We start from the raw sequence: 20,632 nt of genomic DNA, 5'->3' as shown, positions 1-20,632 counted from the left end.
CAAGTCAATGGGATTTTTTTATTAATCGGAGATCGGATTTTACAAGCAATCCTACCCCCTAGTGTCCACTTACCTCCAGAGATGGCTGGTCCTGTGCCCCGTGCCTTCATTCTTCGCCTTGTTGCTGCTCCACGCTGCTTTTCTTCCTTCGCTGCCCCCTCCCTGCCAGGTTAGGAGAGTGTGGGCGGGTTAGGAGAGTGTGGGCGGGTACTGGGAGGGGAGACGTCATGTCTCCCCGCCCTGTACCCGCCCACACTCTAAGCCACAAGCCCCGCCTACCTAGCGCTTTAAACACTAACCTGGGAGGCGGGGCAGCGAGGCAAGAAGGAGGGCACTGGAGCAGCCATCTCTAGAGGTAAGTAGCTGCTAGAGATTTAGTTTAGCCTTCCATTCGAATGAATGGAGGCAGCCGGCGCGCAGGGGGTTAAGGCTGTGTGTCGGCTGCTTCCATTCATTCCTATGGAACTGCAGCGGAGCCTTCACACTGAATATACAGCGTATACTCAGTGTGAAGGCTAAGAAAAGCATTGTGGGAAAAATCACCGATCTCGATCCCACATAAAAAGATCGTGTTCGGAATTCCGATGGCGATCGTGAAATTTTCTTGATCGCCAATCGGAATTCGATCTTTTCTGAACACGATCGCTCAACCCTACATGGGATCAGTCAAGACCGGAAGAGAAGAGGGAGTCATCCCGGAGCCTAGAAGAGATGGGCAACCCTGCTTATAATGGGGGAGGGGGGGGTTTAATGTAGATTTTGAGCCCCATATAGGATTCACAATGTACATTTTTCCCTATAAATATGTCTTTGAAGTATGGATGGAAATCCACGCAAACAGGGGGAGAACATACAAACTCCTTGCTGATGGTTTTTTTGTTTTTGTCCTTGGCTGGATTTGAACCCAGAATTCTAGCACTGCAGTGCTAACCACTGAGCCACCGTGTTGCCCCAACCCTGTTTATAATGTTTGATCACCTCTCCTAGGCCCTCCACTTTTTATCCTCTGGGTTCTCTTCAAACCCTTTAGCAGTGATGGCGAACCTTTTAAAGACTGAGTGCCCAAACTACAACCGAAGACCCACTAATTTATCGCAAAGTACCAACACAAAATTTTAACTTTATTACTGTGCAGATTCACAATTACAGACTGGCAAAAAACGGTCATATGAATGGATCTTTACAGAGCTTTCAATGATACAAAGCAACTTTGTACTAAAAGATAGAACTTTGCATTTGCCATAATTTTGAACAATTAATGTTCACTATTTACTAGTGACTATGCAAAGTTATTACAGCCTGTACTAATATTATATGTCTGCTATAAAATAGAGACTGTACGATATAAATAGTGAAGGGGCCCCCACACAGTACAATCTGCCCCACAGTGGCCCCCACACAGTGTTATGTGCTCCACACTGGCCCCTACACAGTACAATCTGCCCCACAGTGGCCCCCACACAGTGTTATGTGCTCCACACTGGCCCCTACACAGTGTTATGTGCTCCACACTGGCCCCTACACAGTACAATCTGCTCCACAGTAGCCCCCACACAGTACAATATGCTGCAAACTGGCCTCCATACAGTATAATCTGATCCATAGATTATATCTTAAGCTACATCCATTTAGACTCAAGGCTGTATCAAGTACGTCCTTGACTATTGAAATGCTTTGTTGTCAGGTCATCTTATATACATGCTTCAGACCGACAACCTTGCTCCATGAAGTTCAGCATAACAGTATGATCAACAGCCATAAAATGATTTAAGTGTTCTGATTTATGGATGGAATACTGTTTGATACAAACAACATTGTTTTGCAGGGCTGTGATGTCTCGTTGGGGGCCACTTTTGGGTAGAGTCAGAGTTGGAAAAAAGTTGGTTAATTATTTTGAGTTCTTTTCTACAATTACTGGGATTCTACTATTTCTTTGATGTATAGGCTGTTGCTTATTTACTGTATATACTCAAGTATAAGCCAAATTTTTCAGCACAGTTTTTGTGCTGAAAAAGCCCCCCTCGGCTTATACTCGAGTCAGCAAAAAAATATTATTTTTTTTAGGAGGGGGGGTGGGGTGTATGACCAGACCGGCCGCAATATCAATGTATAGAATCTCCCATAAAATAGTGGGGGGAAAAGAAGCTTTAAAAAAAAAAAAAAAGTTCTAAATCCCTCCTTTCCATAGAATACATACAAAAGTAGAAAATGACTGTGAAACACATACACATTAGGTACCCCTGTGTCTGAAAGTGCCTGGTCTACTGAATATAGGGGATCTGCAGTGCTCCTGTTCCGTCGGGAAGGGGTTAACAGGAGCACTGCAGATCCCCTATATATAGCCAGGCTGAATTCCAAGTGTGTGGTGGGGGGGGAACCTAGTCCTCAAGCTCAGGGGAGGGGCAGACAGACAACCATAACACCCCCTCCCCTTCCCCAGCAACTACTGCACCCAAAAACTCCGACCATTTTAATTTTTGAAATTTTCCAGTAGCTGCTGCATTTTCCCCCCCTCTGCTTATACTCGAGTCAATAAGTTTTCCCAGTTTTTTTTTGGTAAAATTAGGGGCCTCGGCTTATATTCGGGTCGGCTTATACTCGAGTATATACGGTACTTAGGATTTTAATCGCTAGCTTTTTCCATGACTTAGAGGTGCTTCGCAGCTTCTGCTTGATTGTCGGCCATTTTTGATGAAGTCATTGAGTGGGTGGAAAGATAGAGCAATCGGAGTTGGCGGTGTGGCCTAGTGACTACCAAATCCGGCAGGAAAGACAACGGAAACACTTACATTTACTGTTAATTCTCTAAGTCTGAGAGTTTCCACTATAACACGGATGGCGAGCTTGTGCTTCAGCAACTACACAGGGCTCCAAATCTTTGCGTGTATTTACTCGTTCAAAGCTATAGTTTTAACCTTGATCAAATGGCTAGCTTCCAGCGATTCTCCGATACCACAGTGTTAATACCATAATAAGACAAAACTGCAGGCAATTAGCGGCAAGAGCTGAAGTATTGGGGAGGAAAACAGAAAAATACTAAAAGTTTATTATCTTTTAGCCATCAGTTTACTATTAAGTGCCTAGTTCTAGGCTTTAATCAGATTTCACAATGCTCTTTTATATGAATACATTATTATTATTAAATGGTCATCGACTTTGTAGATGAAAGAGATCAGAATCTTCAGAACACATTTTGGCTGTTTACTCGTCATTTAATATGGCTTTGAGCATCCTATTACCTACTATGGGAGCAAGTCATAGTAATATAGACAACTTCCACCTAAAATGCAAATGGAAGTATAATGTGGTTTCAAAATTCTATTTAGCCATTTTAATGAGTTCTGTAAGGAAACAGTAGGCAATGACGCATTCACTATTGTGTCTCAAGGGGCCATGTAAAAATTATTTAACCCCTTAAAGGGACTCTATTGCAAAATGACTGTCCTTTTGTTTCTTCAGAGGTTGGGAGATCTGTGAAGATCTGGGCACACATCCCCGCCCCCTCCCTTCCACACGTTTGAGAGTTTCGGAAAGGACTGACTTCAGGAAACTAGTCGTAAAGCAGCAAACCTGCAGAGCTGGACTTCTTGTTTTGTGCTGCAGGAAGTTTATAGTTTCATCTGCGAACCCCCCTCCTGACATTACTTGTATACATATATACAAATGTAATAGACACATGAATAAACACTAAATTCACTAATGATGGATAGATAGATAGATAGATAGATAGACAATATAATTCAGTAATGATACATACAGAAGTGGGCTTCTTTTATCACTGTGGCTGATCAACTTTTTAAAAATTTCCTAAATTCCTATGAAAACAAATATGCGAGAAGCTTTACCTCTATATAAAGTTAATAAGAAAGGAATATTTAATAATTTTATTTTGAAGCCAGTGTTGGGGACTGTATATTTCTCTAGACTCCAATAACATCTCCAACTTCACCTAAAACTGATTCTTCCACTAGCATTTTATTGCATTTTTGCTGATCCCATAATATTTTATAATATAGAGACAGGAGAGAATTTGGGTTTCCTGTTATATTAGTGAAATCACTCTGAATGATTGTGTAGGTTTATGTGTGTGTATATATATATATATATATATATATATATATATATATATATATAGCGGGGAAGTTAGCTCAGGAGAAGCGGTGGTGCGGATCCAAACAGTCACGAACACACTGTGCAGCAAACTGTTTATTTAGAAAAATCAGGACAATAAATAAACCTTGACTTCAGGCACAAAATAACAAAACAAAATACATTCTTAACTTCAGGCAAAAACAAAACAAAATCCTGCTCGTCTGAGCAACTAACTAAACAGATAACCTAATGACACATGTGGTTTACTTCCAGCCACACGAACAACACAATCGCAATAGAGTCTTACCGGACTCGGGGTTACAGGACAGAACCACAAACCTCCTTTCACCTCACTACAGTGCAGGAGCTGGAGCCTTTTCTGGCCCAGTAATGAGCCCAGGATCTACCCCTGGGCTGAGGCCTACTCCAGATCCACCCTAGACCACACATATGTCAGAAACCTGGGGCTGATATATCTGGACTCCAGCACTCTGCCTGTCACCTTCTCGTAAAAGGAAAATGTTCGTTGTTGTACCGTGTTAGCCAGTGGGTTGGAAATAAAAAAACGAAAACTTGGTAATCTTCAGTAGTTGATACCTTTTTAATGGCTAACTCATAATGATGACAAATGGCTGACGTTTCGGAACGCTAGGCTCCTTTCTCAAAGCCTTTGAGAAAGGAGCCTAGCGTTCCGAAACGTCAGTCATTGTCACCTTCTCACAATAGATATATGCCTAAACAGTACTGTGCAAAAGTCTCTATTAAATTACTTCATGTTATTCATTGACAAGCATTCTTACTTTGTAGCATTTTTTCCAACCCTAGCTAAAACTTTTACACAATACTGTACATGTGTATATATATGTATATAGAGTATAGGTTAATTTGTATTATGCTGTTGCTTTACGAGCAAAAAATGTGGCTTTGTTTTGTCTAGAAAATTCTTCTGGTGGAGATGCAAATTGTCAGATTGTGAAGGCAGCTTCTCATTTGTAGGTCGTATCTAAGCCATTGTGGTCTGCTGTTCTCTCAGCTACTTATCGTCTTTGTATTCACTGTGTGCTCCATTATCTCCTGCATAACATCAGTTTATCTAAGTAAGCATTCTTTCATGCCAGCATTATGTATTCCACCTACATTGACGCTTTACTGTTGCCAGTCACATTTCACACTTTGTTAATTCCGGGGAGAATATACCATAAATTATCGCTGTCTCATCCAGAGCATATGCCTTACCTACTGTATACGGAGGCGACTTTGACCTTAGTGGTCACAGTGCGGTCAGATTCGCAAGTATGTGCACCCCTATAGTTGTCGTCTCCGGAGGGTTCCAGTGTTTTCGGACTGTTATTTTGGTGTAAATTAGACATTTTAGAATGAATGTAGTATACATAGAAAACATTATTATGCAGCTGGCTGAGACCGGTTTACTTCAATTAAGACTTAATAGCTGTATGTCAGTGCGGAATAGCAATGATTAATTTGTCACAGTTAATAATTGCAAACTGGTTGCTAAGATGCAAAGCAGACTCCATCCAGTTTACGCTTTATAGCTTTTGATGGGTACAATTTTAGTCACATTTCAGAAATATTTTTTCATTCTGCCAGTTGGTTACTGTAGGATTTGGCAGCCCTGCTTATTGTAAGTTCAGAACCTGTCATTCGCTTGCTTTTACATATACATACACACACGAGAAAACATCCATGATGTCATAATCCTGTGTTGACCTGTCAAGTCCCCATATGTCTGTAGGCGATATCAAGTTGTCAAGTCTTCCAAGCTTAAAGCAACCCTTTGGCTTACATTAAAATGATTATACTTAATGCGTAGACAATATACCTGGTGCACTCCTTAATAATCTGGAGTGATTCCTCTGATTTCTGGTCTCCTCTTAAAGGGGTTGTCCAGGCAAATATGAACACAAATTATTTTTTAAATTCGGGGTGGTAAAAAAAAACCCATACTCTCCTTTCCCAGTGCAACAAAAGGAAACAATACAAAAATAAATCCCTGCCCGGCTAGGCTCTAACTAAACATAGAATAGGTTACATCACCTAGAATCACAGAAATCCAAAAGCCAGTAGAATCATTCAGGACACAGCTCCAAAAATATGACCTCTCTGTTGGCTCTCCAGTCAAGCTCTGCCCAAAGTCTGCTGCTGGAGCTGGCTTCTTAAGCTCCCTTGATGAGCAGACTCTCTGCAGCTGAGTCACTGCAGGAACATCCCCAAAGTGTGGACTGGAGGGGGGTGGAATGACAGGTCCCTCTACCAACCTACCTGCCATTCCTAAAAATCCAGCCCAGTACTGAGCATTTACCAAAATGCTCAGCAGACAAAAGTCTGCTGAGAACAAACATTCCTTCTGGAGTTTTCTCATCTCACCCACCTTAGTAGTCTGGGTGAGATGTACACCCCTGACCAGCCATCGGCTTACAACACATAAACTTAAACTTTTCTGTATTTTCTATATTCTTGGAAAACCACTTAATATTTGGCATTTTTACAAAAAAAAAGAACTGTGATTTCTGTAGAAAAGGAATAAATCGCCAAGACACACTCTTGTACATCCTCAAATGTGTTGTAAATATTTCTGTGGTTAAAATCCCAACAAAAGTGATCTTCTCTTGGGAAATGTATTGGAAACAGTATAAGAATGTTCATATCTTATTATTCGAAGGAATTTAATATAAGATTGCATAGAACAAGTTTAGATAGACAGTATAATCCTCATGTAGGGGGCCAAATGCAATCAAAGTAATAAAAATAGAGAGTATAAAAAGAAACATTGGTGAGAAAAAAATTGTCTTCAATATAGAGAACAATTTCATGAACCGTAGTGCGAAGCAAACGGGTCCATGAAGAGAATTGATTCTATGTCTTGTGGAACCAATATACAAGGATCACAGTTGGCGATTGTAACGTTGGGTTCACACTAGCGTTCACCACTCTTTTTTTTTTTTTTTTTTTAATGTAGATTGTGAGCCCCACATAGAGCTCACAATGTACATTTTTCCCTATCAGTATGTCTTTTTTGGAATATGGGATGGAAATCCATGCAAACCCGGGGAGAACATACAAACTCCTTGCAGATGATTTTATGCCCTTGGCGGGATTTGAACACCAGGACTCCAGCGCTGCAAGGCTGCAGTGCTAACCACTGAGCCACCGTGTGGCCCCTCACTAGCGTTCACCACTCTGTCACAGATTTCGCATAAAATCGGTGGAGAGAAAAGTCCGATAAGGAGAACTTATCTCTCCACTGATTTCGGTATAAAATCATCGGAAACCCAGCGGACCCCATTATAGTCTTAAAGGGGTATTCCCATGTACATTAATTATTTTTTTAATTTGTAGATAATTAAAAGTTAAACATTTTTGCAAATATAAGTAGTTAAATATTTTACAGAGTTTTAAAGGTTTTCTCTAAATATCTTGTGGTCACAGTCTGTTGTCTTGATCAGTTGCCAGTGGATATGACCATGTATGCAGGAACTTTCTAAGGTCAGAAAATCAGCCATGATTTCCTTATTGTGGCCGGGATATCTTCTGATACATGTAGTGTCCCTGTCTGATAACCCGGCTACAATAAGAAAATCATAGCTGGTTCCTGACAAGTCCCAGACTATAGAAAGTTTCTGCATTAGTGGTCGTAACCATTCTCAACCGATCAAGACAACAGACTGCCACCACTAAGAAAGTTAGAGAAAATCTTTCAAACTTTGCAGAATTTTTAATTACTCCTATTTTCAAAAATGTTTAACTTTTTAATTATCTACAAATATTGATATGATTATGTGCATGGGAATACCCCTTTAATTGCATGTAACAGCTTCTTAAGCAGATAGTGTTTCTGTCTGTATGGGTCCTCAAGCGGACCCGAAGGATGGAAACCCAAACGTTGGTGTGAACCTAGTGTTAGACATGCAGAGGACCATTACTGGACAGCAAAGGCTACTCATCATTTTTAAGTTGGAATCATGTGGAAGAAGATTAGGGTTGAGCCGATCTTGAGATTTCAAGATCAATTTTAAAATCCGATTTCCGATCATTTTCCAGCCGATCTCGATCGTGAAATTTGCTCGATCGCCGATCGGAATCCGATCTTTTCCGATCCTGATCCTCAACCCTAGTCAATGCTTTTCTATGGGAAAAGTCACTTTTGGGGTTGAGCCGATTTTGAGATAACCTCCGATCTCGATCCCACTGGAAAAGATCGGGTCGGAATTCCGATAGCGATCGGATTCTGATCGGCGATCGAGTAAATTTCACAATCTTTTCCGATCCCGATCGCTCAACCCTAAAGAAGATCCAACAATTCCAGTATTACAACCTTTCATGAATGTTCCTTTAGCTTCCTCTGAAGAGGTCATCTCATCCCCTTGGGTGTCGGAGTCCAGCTTTGTGGCGATCACCTCTTTTTTGAGGAGTTGACTTAAATAATGTAGAAGTATGTAAAAGGATAGGAATATCATATCGGTGAGTATTAAAAATGCAGCATGATGGACAGGGCTGTGGCATCAGTGGACCAAACCATTGACTCCGACAACCCCAATGCTTTGGTATACATCGCATCTTCTAAAGTTTTCCCTATGGATCCTGTTGCCTCTTGTAAGCGCAATACACTGTATCTTCTTATTTTTGTGAACATGCACGTACTCTAATCCATATCTGGTATGAACTCTCAATGGAAAACAATAAAAGCTCTGATCTAGTTTACTGCAGCATGTTTAGATAGTTGGATCATCTCAATTTTACATTTACATGTTGTTTAAACATTTTGCTTGTGAATGGTTTCCAGCTGTTCGTGGCTGTGCCCAAAATATCTTATATTATGAAAAGTCCTTGGAAATGAGCCATTCTCGTTTTATTACGGCTTTCTAATGGCTTTATATTATTTCTGAGCAGTGGATGGTAAGCATTCCTGAGCAAGGTTGTGTAAGTTACTTTTGTCAAGTCTTCAAAAAGTAAAGTAGGCAAAGTTCCCGCTTTCATTCTCCACTAGAAAGTAAATCCAGACATTTCCTACGGCTGTAGACGACGCATGCTTCGCTTTATTCTTTTAGCTATATTTGAACTTGCTGTCAAAAACTAATGACGAAACTCCTATAATCCATGGCTGCCTCGAAGGGGAAGTAATTAATGGAAATATACAATGTTGCTTCTTTTAAGTTAAGGTACTTGGACTGCGATGTTTGAGGAACCTTTATTGTATTTATAGTTTTAATGAGAAATTGGATTAACATTTGTAAACAGGGCAGTGTGGGTACATTTACGGGGAGCGAGAGTGCGGTAGACTTTATTTGTACATCCAGTCATGTTGAATATTTTATGTTTTCTTTGTAAACAATGATATTAATGGGTTGACAGTATGGAGTCTGGCAGATGTTGCTTGAGCTCGAAACTTTATTCTATCGGAACTAAAATCATGTACAGTAGGGCTACACAGTGCAGAGTATTAAAGGGGCTCTATATTGTTGGCCTATTATCAGGGTAGGTCATCAATGTCAGATCGGTGGGGGTTCATCACACGGCACCTCCACTGATCAGCTGTTTTCAGCATGGTCTATGGCAGGGGTGCCCAATACGTCGATCGCGATCTACTGGTAGATCTCAAAGGACGTATGGGTCGATTGCGAGATGCAGGGATCCCCGGTGTCTGCTTGTTCACAGCGCAGGCTGAGAGTCATCTCCGGACACTGGCAGGCGGGGCTGCCGCAGCCCCAGTCCTCCAGTGTCCAGAGATAACTCTCAGCCTGCGCTGTGAAGAAGCAGACAGCGGGGATCCATGGGCAGCCACAGAACACCGCTGTCTCCTGCTGTCACGATCCGCCTGGCCCTGCCCACATGCCTGGTCCTGCCCACAGACACGCCCGCCCCGCCCACAAGCCCGCCCATAGGCCGGCCCCGCCCTAGTAGATCTTTTGCCTTGGTCAGCTAATAAAGTAGCTCACACGCTGAAAAAGTGTGATCACCCCTGGTCTATGGAGATGGAAGCAGATGGTTTCATAGATTATGTTCACAATGTAGAAATGGGAAAGAAATTTGATGTGGTCTTCTGTCTCCAAATCCATGGTAGCCATGGCAGAAAGCTAAGGTTGAGCCTTATATTTTTATTTTTTTGCTTGAGTTTGCACATATGATTGATTTAATACACACCAGGGTTGTCTCCATACCCGTTAGATCAAAATGTATGTATACGTCTGACTCCAGGGTTTAGGGTCAGGATAGTAAAGCTTGCCATAGAGTGCGTATATTTCAGATACCTACCTCTCACATCACTTTGTACTAGCAATCCAAGTATCGTAAATGCCCCTCATCGGCCTTATTTACAGACATTTATGTTAGCTCATTAACCCTTTAATTAAAAAAAAAAAAAAGGAGCGGTAGCTTAGTATATAGTCACATAAAGAGGAGAATGTAGTTGGAGGGGTTACAGTATTCTACGTGTCGGCTGGGCTAGTTGTAATTGTAATTTACCTTTGCCCTACGTTTTTCTTTTCCCCCTTTTCGAAAGGGGAGGCCAATTCTGACTTTTGCTATGGAGCCCCATGATATATTAGTCTGCCCCTGCGTATAGGGTTAAGGAATATGGATCGGCATGACCACATACTGTATTCCCAGTTATGGTAGACGTTTGGTGTAATGTATCCTCCACCATGTAAATTACTTCCCATACACCGTCTTCACGTGACGCGAGATGGATGTAAATTTGACGGTAAGAGTTCACGGCCCTTGTGTTTTTTCCCTGCCCCCATCTGTAGTATTTCTCCATTTATAGAGTAATAGTCTAGCTGTATTTATTGTGTAGTCGGTGTTATTCTGGTGGGTATACATGGTTAATTCATCTAAGTAGAATATATTGCTGCAGTATGGATGGTGCAGTACAGTACATTGAGATTTGTGAGTTCTCACTTTACTTTATGTTAATAGATTCACAATGAAATTGCCTTAATGAGTTGATCTATCATGTACACTAATTACAGCACCCAAAACTGCTGACCACTTCTTCTATGTATATACTGGTTGTTGTCACCGCGGTTTATTGCCTTTGGCTCCTTTTTGTGCTTTTACGGATAAATCATCTGTCGCATCTCAGAACTGCATCTCCGAGGTGTCCTCAGTCCTCTCCACCTTCTCAGTATTTAATGAAGACGTTATCTATGTGTTTTATGAACTTTTAGGATCGCATTAATAGATCTTCTTACTTTATAATATGAATTAACATTTTATTTTCCACAGTGGTTTATTAAATTGTATTTAGACTCTTGTAGGTACAGCTAATGTGAATGGTGTGGGTGACGGAGAATATTCATCAAGGTGTCCACATACTGTAGTTCCATTGGAGAAAAAGTTGCTACTTTTGTAATCTGGGTAGTGCTTCATGTATTTTGAGAGAACACTTCGCCAGGTAGTGACCTATTGTTTAAATCACGTTTGTATGTTTTAACGTATTTTTTTAAGAATTTTTGAGACTTTAAATAAAAAATAAAAAAAAATCCTAAACATATTGCAATTCCAACTCTTACCACTAAGCATAAAATACCTTGCAACTTCCTGGAAACAAACCATGGATCATAGACAGGAGCAGACCCTATTGACCTCTATAGGAGAGCTTGCTACGTATGCTCTGTAACCTCTGCAGAGGTCATTGTGCACAGAGAGTGGAGTAGATAAGCTGAGACCATCACCTATCGTGATCGGTGGATTCTGTGTTCTCTACATTCTCGGTGTGCTGAAAAGTGAGGTGACTGCTGCAAAGAAACTTACAGAAAGCAGGAAGTCTCCGCTTGTTTTTCGCTCAGTGTCCGAATTGCTGGATTTTTAGAAAACCTCACCAAAAATTCTTTAAATATATGTCGAAGTTGAACTTGGGTCATGTAATGGCGAAACATTACCTTTAAATGATTGAAATAGAAGGACAATAGATTTGTTAATAGAAGTGTCACAATGTCCCCAATCTTAGACGATAATAATAATATAAAAGCCCTTATGAAGTATTTAGGGAACAGAATTCATTTAAAGTCGGGGAACATTATAGGCTTTACTTGCTGGTCTTTTGTATGGAGTGGGAGCAGGAATTGCAGGTCAGCCATCAGTTTTGGTGAGAAGGGCCATCCGTGTAATGTCCATGATGTGGGTCAACTATCTATGGATGTCTAAAGTCTGGGGCAGAAGAATCAGTCAGATTTCACCCTAATTCTATGTCTGGCATTGTTCCTCAAGAGAGCATCAGACAACATCTATGTAGTGTGTTTGGCCACTTAATTTTGAAGGGATTATGCCACGAAAATTATTTATCCCCTATCATGATGATCAGGTCAAAGCCTTGTTTATGACTAATTGACCAATAATCCCGGGTAACTGTCGTCGTCCTAATTAATTTGGCTGAGTGCCAGGCAGTAAAGAAGTCACACCACTCACGATGTTGGTATTAGTTCCACTCTCAGCCGAGGAGAAAACTCTGACGTAGTTTTATTAAGTCAATGGGGGGGTTAAGTAGCAGCAGAGAAAGAAACAACATAAGTTTTCATATTCATTCTTGGTTGGTATGGTACATCTCAATCAAACAGAAAAAAACTGTTTAAACCGTTCCATATATAGCCAGCAGCTCCCGCTCCTGCGTGGTCACCTTGGGGAGCTGTCTTCTGGCAGCAAGCCAAGCATTTGTTCTTCTTGCACTCTGAAGTGCAGGTGCCGTCTTGTCAACGTATCACTATATCCTAGTTTCAAGCATAAACAACTATATTTAGCATTCAGCTTTTAAGGATAACAATGTTTTTTTCATACATTACATGATTATAACCTTCACAATCTGACTAGAGGATAAATTGCTGATTGGTGGAGGTCTGTCTCCTGAAACCCCCACCGATCCTGATAACCAGTGTTTTACTCCAATTTAGATTGCAGAGATGCACGCAAAATGCTCAGGGCTCCGAGCATGATAAGTTACTGTGGCTGCTGACAGACTCCCTTTAAGTATGGACCCACATGTATACCAAAATGATACCACTTGAGAATGGCAGTCCACGTAATACAGGATCGCCCTGCCAGAATAAAAGCTGCTGCTTTATCGTATTTTTCCAGTGAGCTCTTCTACTAGACCTTGGAATAACAGAAACGCCGTGCTATAATACTCCACACCACCGAGTCCCCTAGCTCTTCTATAAATAATGTCTTCATTTGGCCTCCATATATTGATCCTTCACTACCTGAACTCCTACTCTTGGTTGTTTTCCTCACCCTTTTTATCACTTGAGATAATTTAGTTTGTCTTCTGCCCATTGCCCTTTGTTCTTTTCCTTCATTTTATGAGCCATTAACATGGCGTACTATAAGGGAATATATGATGTGTTGTAAGTCTAATTACACACATCTACTAGTGATTTATCTCTCCGGTACATGTTTAATTTTAGCCCTCATTAACTTTACACCAACACTCTTTATCAAATTTACTATACTTCCCTTGCCCCTCGGCCGCCGGTCTCCAGCATCGATCTGATTTTCACCTTTTGCTTTTTTCGTAATGCCAATAGCTATTTACCGGTATATTGACGGTTTTAGACCCGTACGTGCTGCTTGTAGGGAAGGACTGTTCTGTATTCACGTCTGAGTGATTATATTGTCAGTGCTATTTTTGAGTTGATTCTTCTTGAAACTTTTTTTTCACATTTTTTGCTTGGGATTCTCTTGTAGGTAGTAGATTTGCTCATTAAATACTTACATTAAAGGGGTTGTATTACAGGATAAGGGGTAAGTGTCTGATTGATGGGAGTCTGTTGGATGGGTACCAGTGTTTCTCTGAATACCTTCTGCCCCTCAATTCAGTTTTCTGGGGCTGCCAGGGATAGCTGAGAACTTTATTTAAGCTCTGTATGCTAGTCACATATAGATGAATAGAGGAGGAGCACACATGAGCATCCCCTGCTCCATTCATACTGGGAGGGGGTTTAGGACCTCCGGTGTGAGTCCCAGCAGTCAGACCCCAACAATCAGACATGTTCTTCCCCCTGCTATCCATAGGGAATGTTTTTTCGACCTCCGTTTCAAGTGTCACTTTTTATATGTAGTGACAGTTGCCATCCCATGTCAGAGGTTTCCACAACCAGGTTCACAGGCTACTGAAATTTTGGTCTGCCATGGTAATTTTAGGAGACTCCCATACATATAACATAGTTGACTGGTTTTGCAGCAATTAACGGTTTTGAGAACTTTTCTCTTGGACACCTTAGGGTATGTTCACACAGTGGAACTTGCTGCGGACTTGGGGTGGATTCCGCCCCTGAATTTGGAGCAGATTCTGCCCACAATTCACCTCCCATTGTTTTCAATGGGAGGCAGAGATCGCACCAGGACACGGGAAAAAAAAGTGTCCTGTTCGATCTTTCAGTGGATTCCTCGGCTGATTCAGCCACTTAGGTTTGCAGCTCGAGACCCCCTGCTGATTCAGTCCATTCATCTGGGCCTAATCAGCAGCGGAAAGCTGCGACAGAATGCCAGTGCCCTGCATCAGCATCTCATTACAGCTAGATCGCGGACAAAAATACCATGTGAACATACCCTTAAAGGGGTTTTTGCATGAGCATGTTTATATTTTTAAACAATTTGTACAAGTATAAGCAAGATTTTTAAAGAATTTTTTTCCTAGCTATCTTAGAGCTAGTTCATACAGAGTTTTTTGCAGGTGGATTATGATGCAGAATCCGCCTCAAGATCCGACTGAAAAATTCATTTGAATGGGAGCCACTCGCTTTTTTTTCCCGATAGCAATTTTTTTTCGCTAGCAGGAAAAAGAAGCAACATGCCCTATCTTCCCACGGATTCTGCGGCTAAGACAGTCACGGCTTCCGCGGCACGAGACTCGCTCCTGATTAGGCCCATTCATTCTGGCCTAATCAGAAGTGGGATGCCTCGACAGAATGCTGATGTAGTGCATCGGCTAGCTGCGCGGAGAGTTCACACAGTGGAAAAGGTTTCTGCTGTGTGAACATACCCTTAGGGTGAGTTCACACGGCGGACAATGACTAGTAAATTCCTCTTCATTTTCCGCCGCCGGCTTTTTCGTGCGGCTCGCTGTGACAGGATGCCGGTGCACTGCATCAGCATTCTGTTGAGGCATCCCGCTTCTGATTAGGCCCAGATGAATAGACCTAACCATGAGGGCATCTCGAACCGCAAACACCGCGGGCGGAATCCGTGGCCAGATCGAGCAGGACACTTCTTTTTTCCGCATCATGCTGCGATCTCTGCCTCCCATTGCTCCAGATTCGGGGGCGAAATCCACCCCCAAATCAGCGGCAAGTTTCTCCATGTGAACTGACCCTTAGTGGTGACAGCCTTTGGTTTGATCAGTTTCCAAAACATATCACCATAAAAGCAGGAATGTTCTATGATTTGGGAATTGTCAGAAACCCAGCCATCATTTCCTTACTGTGAGCAGGTTATCAGACAGGGACACTACATGTATGAGAAGAGAACCCGGACACAATAAGGAAGTCATGGCTGAGTTTTGGAAAAGTTCCTGCATTCATGGTCGTATTCATTGGCAAGTGATCAAGACAAAAGACTGTCATCACTAAGATGATTAGAAGGAAATCTTTAAAAGTCTGCAAAATTTAAAATTTGCATAAATTTAAGTTTTAATTGTCTACAAATGTAAATATAGTTATGTTCATAGGAAATCCTTTTTTTTTTTGGAAACTGCAAATTGGCAAATCGACCTGTAATTATTATTGGTGAAGTGTGTGTTGGTCCTTAGCGCCGTAACCTTGAGTAGAAGGTGGTCAGATCACTTTCTTATTTTCTTCATTTGCCCTAAGGACAGCCTGAATTCATTGTAGCCTGGGCTCAGCAAGTACTGTAGCTCTAGTCCTTTCATAGAGGTTCGGTTTCAAGTCGAGGTGATATGATATGTGATATGCAACATCTGCAGCTTTTGGGCTCCACACGTATTCTGGGAGCCTCCCTTTCTACCACTTCCCAAAAATTCTCCATATTATCGAGACCAGTTGATATACAGGGATGCACGAAATCCGTAGTTGAGAGACCGCTGCAGCGGTAAGAATAGAAATACAAAATTAAAGGCACGCAAAAGAACATTTCCAAGACCACTGAACTTTCACCAGCTTTTTTAACTAAACTTTTGTGAATTGGCACACTTTACAATCTTCCTACAGCAACACGCTTTCAAGTAATGTTCTGATGATCTCCAGAGTGTTTATTGAGTACTTTCTCTTGTCTTTTGCAGCTTAATACCTTAGAATTTCCTCCAAAGAAACTTTTTGGAAACAAAGATGAGAGAGTGATTGCTGAGCGCAGATCTCAGCTGGAGGTAAGTGTTCTCTACCACTCGGCTGGTCAGGACTAGAGGCTATAACTGTGTAAAGTCAAAACTTATGTTCCAAAAAGGTTTCCTATACTAAATATCAAACTGATGTGCATATGATGGGTTCACATTTATCCACAAGGCTCCGCAGTCATCAACTTTGCATGCACCATTTTGTGTACTCGGCTCTCAACTACTATAGTTGTGGCTCCATAGTGGTGGAGTACAAACCTCTGTTGTCTCATTCCCACCTCTTTGTCCCCTCTTACTATGTAAATTAGTTCAATTTACTATGTAAATTAGTGTCAGCCTAACTAAAAACTCCTCCAAAAAGAAGAGCTACCCATCAGTATACAGCTGTTTTGGGTTCTTATACTTTGTCAGTACAAGTATCGGATGGCTGGATGAGAAATATCTTTGATGCATCTTAAGGTTCTCATTGAAGAATCTGGTTGGTGCATTGAAACATATTTTCAGGCAATGATCCGAGGGAATGCAATTGAATAATGCAATAAACCAAACTAGAGCCTACTACATATGGAAGATCAGTATTGTAGATAAACTCAGTGGGGGCTAACTTCTCGAAAGGCTAGTAAGAAGTGGGCAGATGGCAGAGGTAGCAAATACCTGTTTTCTTGCATCTGCAATAAGCCACTACTTAGGATCCCTGCACATTATTTTCTTATGGCCCGATACACATATCCATGTGTTACCCCAGCTCTGTGTAGGGGGCCAGGAGCTCCAGTGCAAAACTTAGAACAGGTCGTATTCCTGTCGTTTTGCAGCCTGGGCTCATGATGAAATAAATGAATCGGTGGAAGGCATGGACAGCACATATATATCATCCATGTGCCATATGTGCTGGTTTCTCATGGACTCATACATGCACAAAAATCTGGATGTAGTCTTACTCATCTTAAAACTTTCCTTCCATAGTTCCGATGAACATCCTCTTCCTTTTCAACCACAATATGGGATAATCTCAAGCCTCTCCAGTCCTAATTGAAAGGTCTTCTTTAAACACACTACTACCTATATTGGAAGAAACTGAATAGGCGTGCATGTGTATGAGCGGGAGCAGTTCCGCACTATATCCCATAGTAGCAGCATAACCTTTCTTTATGGAAGCTTCACTACTGTACTCTAAAACCAGGATTTCTAAGATTTTTCTCAAACATTTAGATGTATCAGCACAAAATATGTAAAAGAAAACAGCAAACTGTAACAATGTCAGAAGTCTCAATCGATTTTGACCACAATGAGTGACTTACAGTCCACTATTAATCCCTGTAATAAATGAGGCATTTGACATTTTATGGACTACATGATTATATGTTCACGCTCTGCCATAACCCGCCATGTGCAGCCGGGCACATGTTACTTATTGATACCGCACAATGCCTGAAATAAAATCTGACTCTTTGGCCCAGCTTTAGGCACACTGTAATTTAATTTCTATCCAAGCTATTAGATCAATACGGTATATACAACCAAGGAGGCGGCCGTGGCAAAGAGAGAAAAAATTAGCTTTCTTGGTCAACTCAATAAGAGTCGAAGAACAGAGCCTTAAAGTTTGGCAAAGGGACGGGAAACCTCCCACAGTGTTACTTAAGAAGGGAAACATTATCCGAAATTACATTTCAAATATAACAAAGTCACATCTCACTTTGATCTATTCTGCGTCCGTCCGCTGTTTATACGAAAACAAGAAAATCAATTTGGACTCTTCCAGTCTCTCGTTTAATGTCCTCCCTGTAAACTATTCCGACACTGATCTGTTTTTAATTCACCGACCTGAGGTGTTGACTTGTATATCCCCAGCAATGAATCTTTGTTTATGCACTATCACAGTATGATATATCTTTATACATTCCTGCCGTCGGCATAATACTTTTTTTTTTTTTTTTTTTTTACGCTGACACGGTGAACGCATTGCTGATTTTTAATGTCAAGCAGGTTGAATTACAACAAAATATCCCCCACTGAAAAAGACAATTGACGGAAACTAAATTGACATAAGTCACCGCAAACATTGTAAATGTCACGCGAGACACTGAAATGAATATTAGATGGGAAGAGAATTTACAAGACTGTTATCTTGAAGGAAAATGTGTTGTGGAGTTTATGTGTTATTTTTGTTATTTACTATGGTGCAGGGCCGGGTTTTATGTAGAATATAATTAGAATGTCAGAGTCAAATAATAGTTCTGTTTGTTTGCTAAAGCTACAGAGGAAGTTTCTATAAAATACAGAGTCGGTTCTGAAGATGTATCCAGATGACAGACAGCCCACACCACTTTCTACACTCATAGTCCGGCCATATAAAGCGGGTGAGATGAGAGTACTGTGTCTGAGCCGTAGATACAATTTAGATACATCCGTCTATAGACAAAGCAGCGGCTGATATAAGGCTTAGTTCTTTTTTTCAGGTGCAAAGCCAATTCCAATTGTAAATATACTGAAAGGGAGCCTGTCATGAGATTTATGTCGCCTGAACGGCAGGCAGCACAAGCTATGCTTTCTCTAAAAGGGTTTCTCTGCAGGATTTCAGAGAAGACTAGCTAGGAATAAGGAAAATAGTCAAATGCCTGCCCTCTCTACACCCAGAATGGCTATTCACAAATAGAGAAAGACTTGCCAGGCAAGCCAAATTAGGGTAAGTTCACACGGAGTAAAATGGAGTGTAATTTTTACACATGTAAAAAATTTACACGTGTATTTTGGAGTGTTTTTTTTTTACACGTGGCGTTTCAGTAGCGTTTACGGAGCGTTTTTTGGAGCATTTACTGAAGCGTTTTTTTACACGTGTAAATGCTCCAAAAAACGCTCCGTAAACGCTACTGAAACGCCATGTGTAAAAAAAAAAAAAAAACACTCCAAAATACACGTGTAAATTTTTTACACGTGTAAAAATTACACTCCAAATTACACTCCATTTTACTCCGTGTGAATTTACCCTTAGGTGTCAAAAGTCACTGAGGAGCTGCCCACATGGCTATTCTCTGACTGTCCCCAACTTTTTTCCTATCTAATATTGACAGCTGTAACTTAAGAGTATATGGACAATGCAGGTTATCAGAATGTGGAAGTTAGCAATATGAACGTAATTTTACGGAGTTGGACAAGGAAATTTGATGGAGCAATGGGCCACTGTGGGGCATTATATTGTAAGGGGCCACTAACGGAGCATTATAATTTGTGCATACCACTTATACTGTGTGTTGGAGGCATTATCACTGTATGCTAATAATTAAAGGGCACTCTGTTTTAGGGCAGAAAGGGACATGATTGGAATGGGCATGGTCAAAGGGGACATGTGCCGGCTTAGAGGCACAGCTTAGCAAACATAAATTTGCTGCTGCCTGCAATGCACACTACACTAATCTGTGTGTTCTTTGAAAGCTGGCGGATATGTGTAAGTAGTGGTAATGGGGACGCTTATAAAACCTTTGCAGTGGGCCCATCAATGTGTTAAAACAGCCCTGTTCAGTCCTATAGTCCTTGTGGCACATAGTACCAGAGCTGTTTTAATGCATTGGGGGCCCTGTGCAAATGTTTTGAAAGTGGTCCCTTGAATACCCCCCATAACGTAATTTCCCCTGCCCCCCTCAACCACTAATGTTACATTTAAAAAAAAAAAAAAAAAAAACACTCCTCAAACCCGCGTTCATGTGGACCTGCAGGCTTCAACTGTAATGTCTGCAGCTCGGCGCCCATTGTGCTTTCCTGTCAGCTGAAGGATTAATAATGGAGCACCGAGCTAATAGCTCCTCGCTCCACTATAGTATTCAGCCTCTGTGTCCTAAGGACACAGAGGTGAAATCGCTGCCTGCCGCCGGAAAGAGCGGGACATCACCTGAAATGTGGGACTGTCCCGCTCGATTTGAGGCGCCCCCCCCCCCCCCAACCATAGGGCCCGGTGTGGCTGCACCTATGGTTAAAGCAGCCCTGCATGGTATAGTACAGTTGCATTCATGGATTCCTTTTTCCTGAAAATACAACCTCACTATTGATGGCTTGGTGTGGCATTAAATTACCTCTGAGTACTTCAGTAGATTTTTCTTGAAGTTGTTAAAGAAGACTGATCCGGTTGGGTATTTTTTGTGCTTAACAATAGATACAGTGAGCTGTAATAGGTTTCTGTCCGCTCTTGTATCATGGCGGCCCCTGCTCCTTTATTAATATGTTTTTTCTAATTAGTTGGTACAAAGAATC

General features: G+C 41.3%; 1 protein-coding gene across 2 annotated transcripts in view; it reads left to right on the top strand.

Annotated features, from left to right (window-relative positions):
- Positions 1-20,632, top strand: part of KIF16B (kinesin family member 16B) — a 241,358-nt gene that overhangs the window by 199,876 nt on the left and 20,850 nt on the right. For both annotated transcript variants that reach the window (XM_075267378.1, XM_075267376.1), the window contains one exon: positions 16,340-16,423. In XM_075267378.1, coding sequence (XP_075123479.1) covers positions 16,340-16,423 — 84 coding nt within the window. The remainder of the gene's footprint in view (positions 1-16,339; positions 16,424-20,632) is intronic.

This window comes from Leptodactylus fuscus, chromosome 3 (assembly GCF_031893055.1).
Source record: "Leptodactylus fuscus isolate aLepFus1 chromosome 3, aLepFus1.hap2, whole genome shotgun sequence".
In the NCBI taxonomy this organism is placed as follows: domain Eukaryota; kingdom Metazoa; phylum Chordata; class Amphibia; order Anura; family Leptodactylidae; genus Leptodactylus; species Leptodactylus fuscus.
Note: the sequence above shows the minus strand (reverse complement) of the source record. Positions and strands in the feature narration are given on the sequence as shown.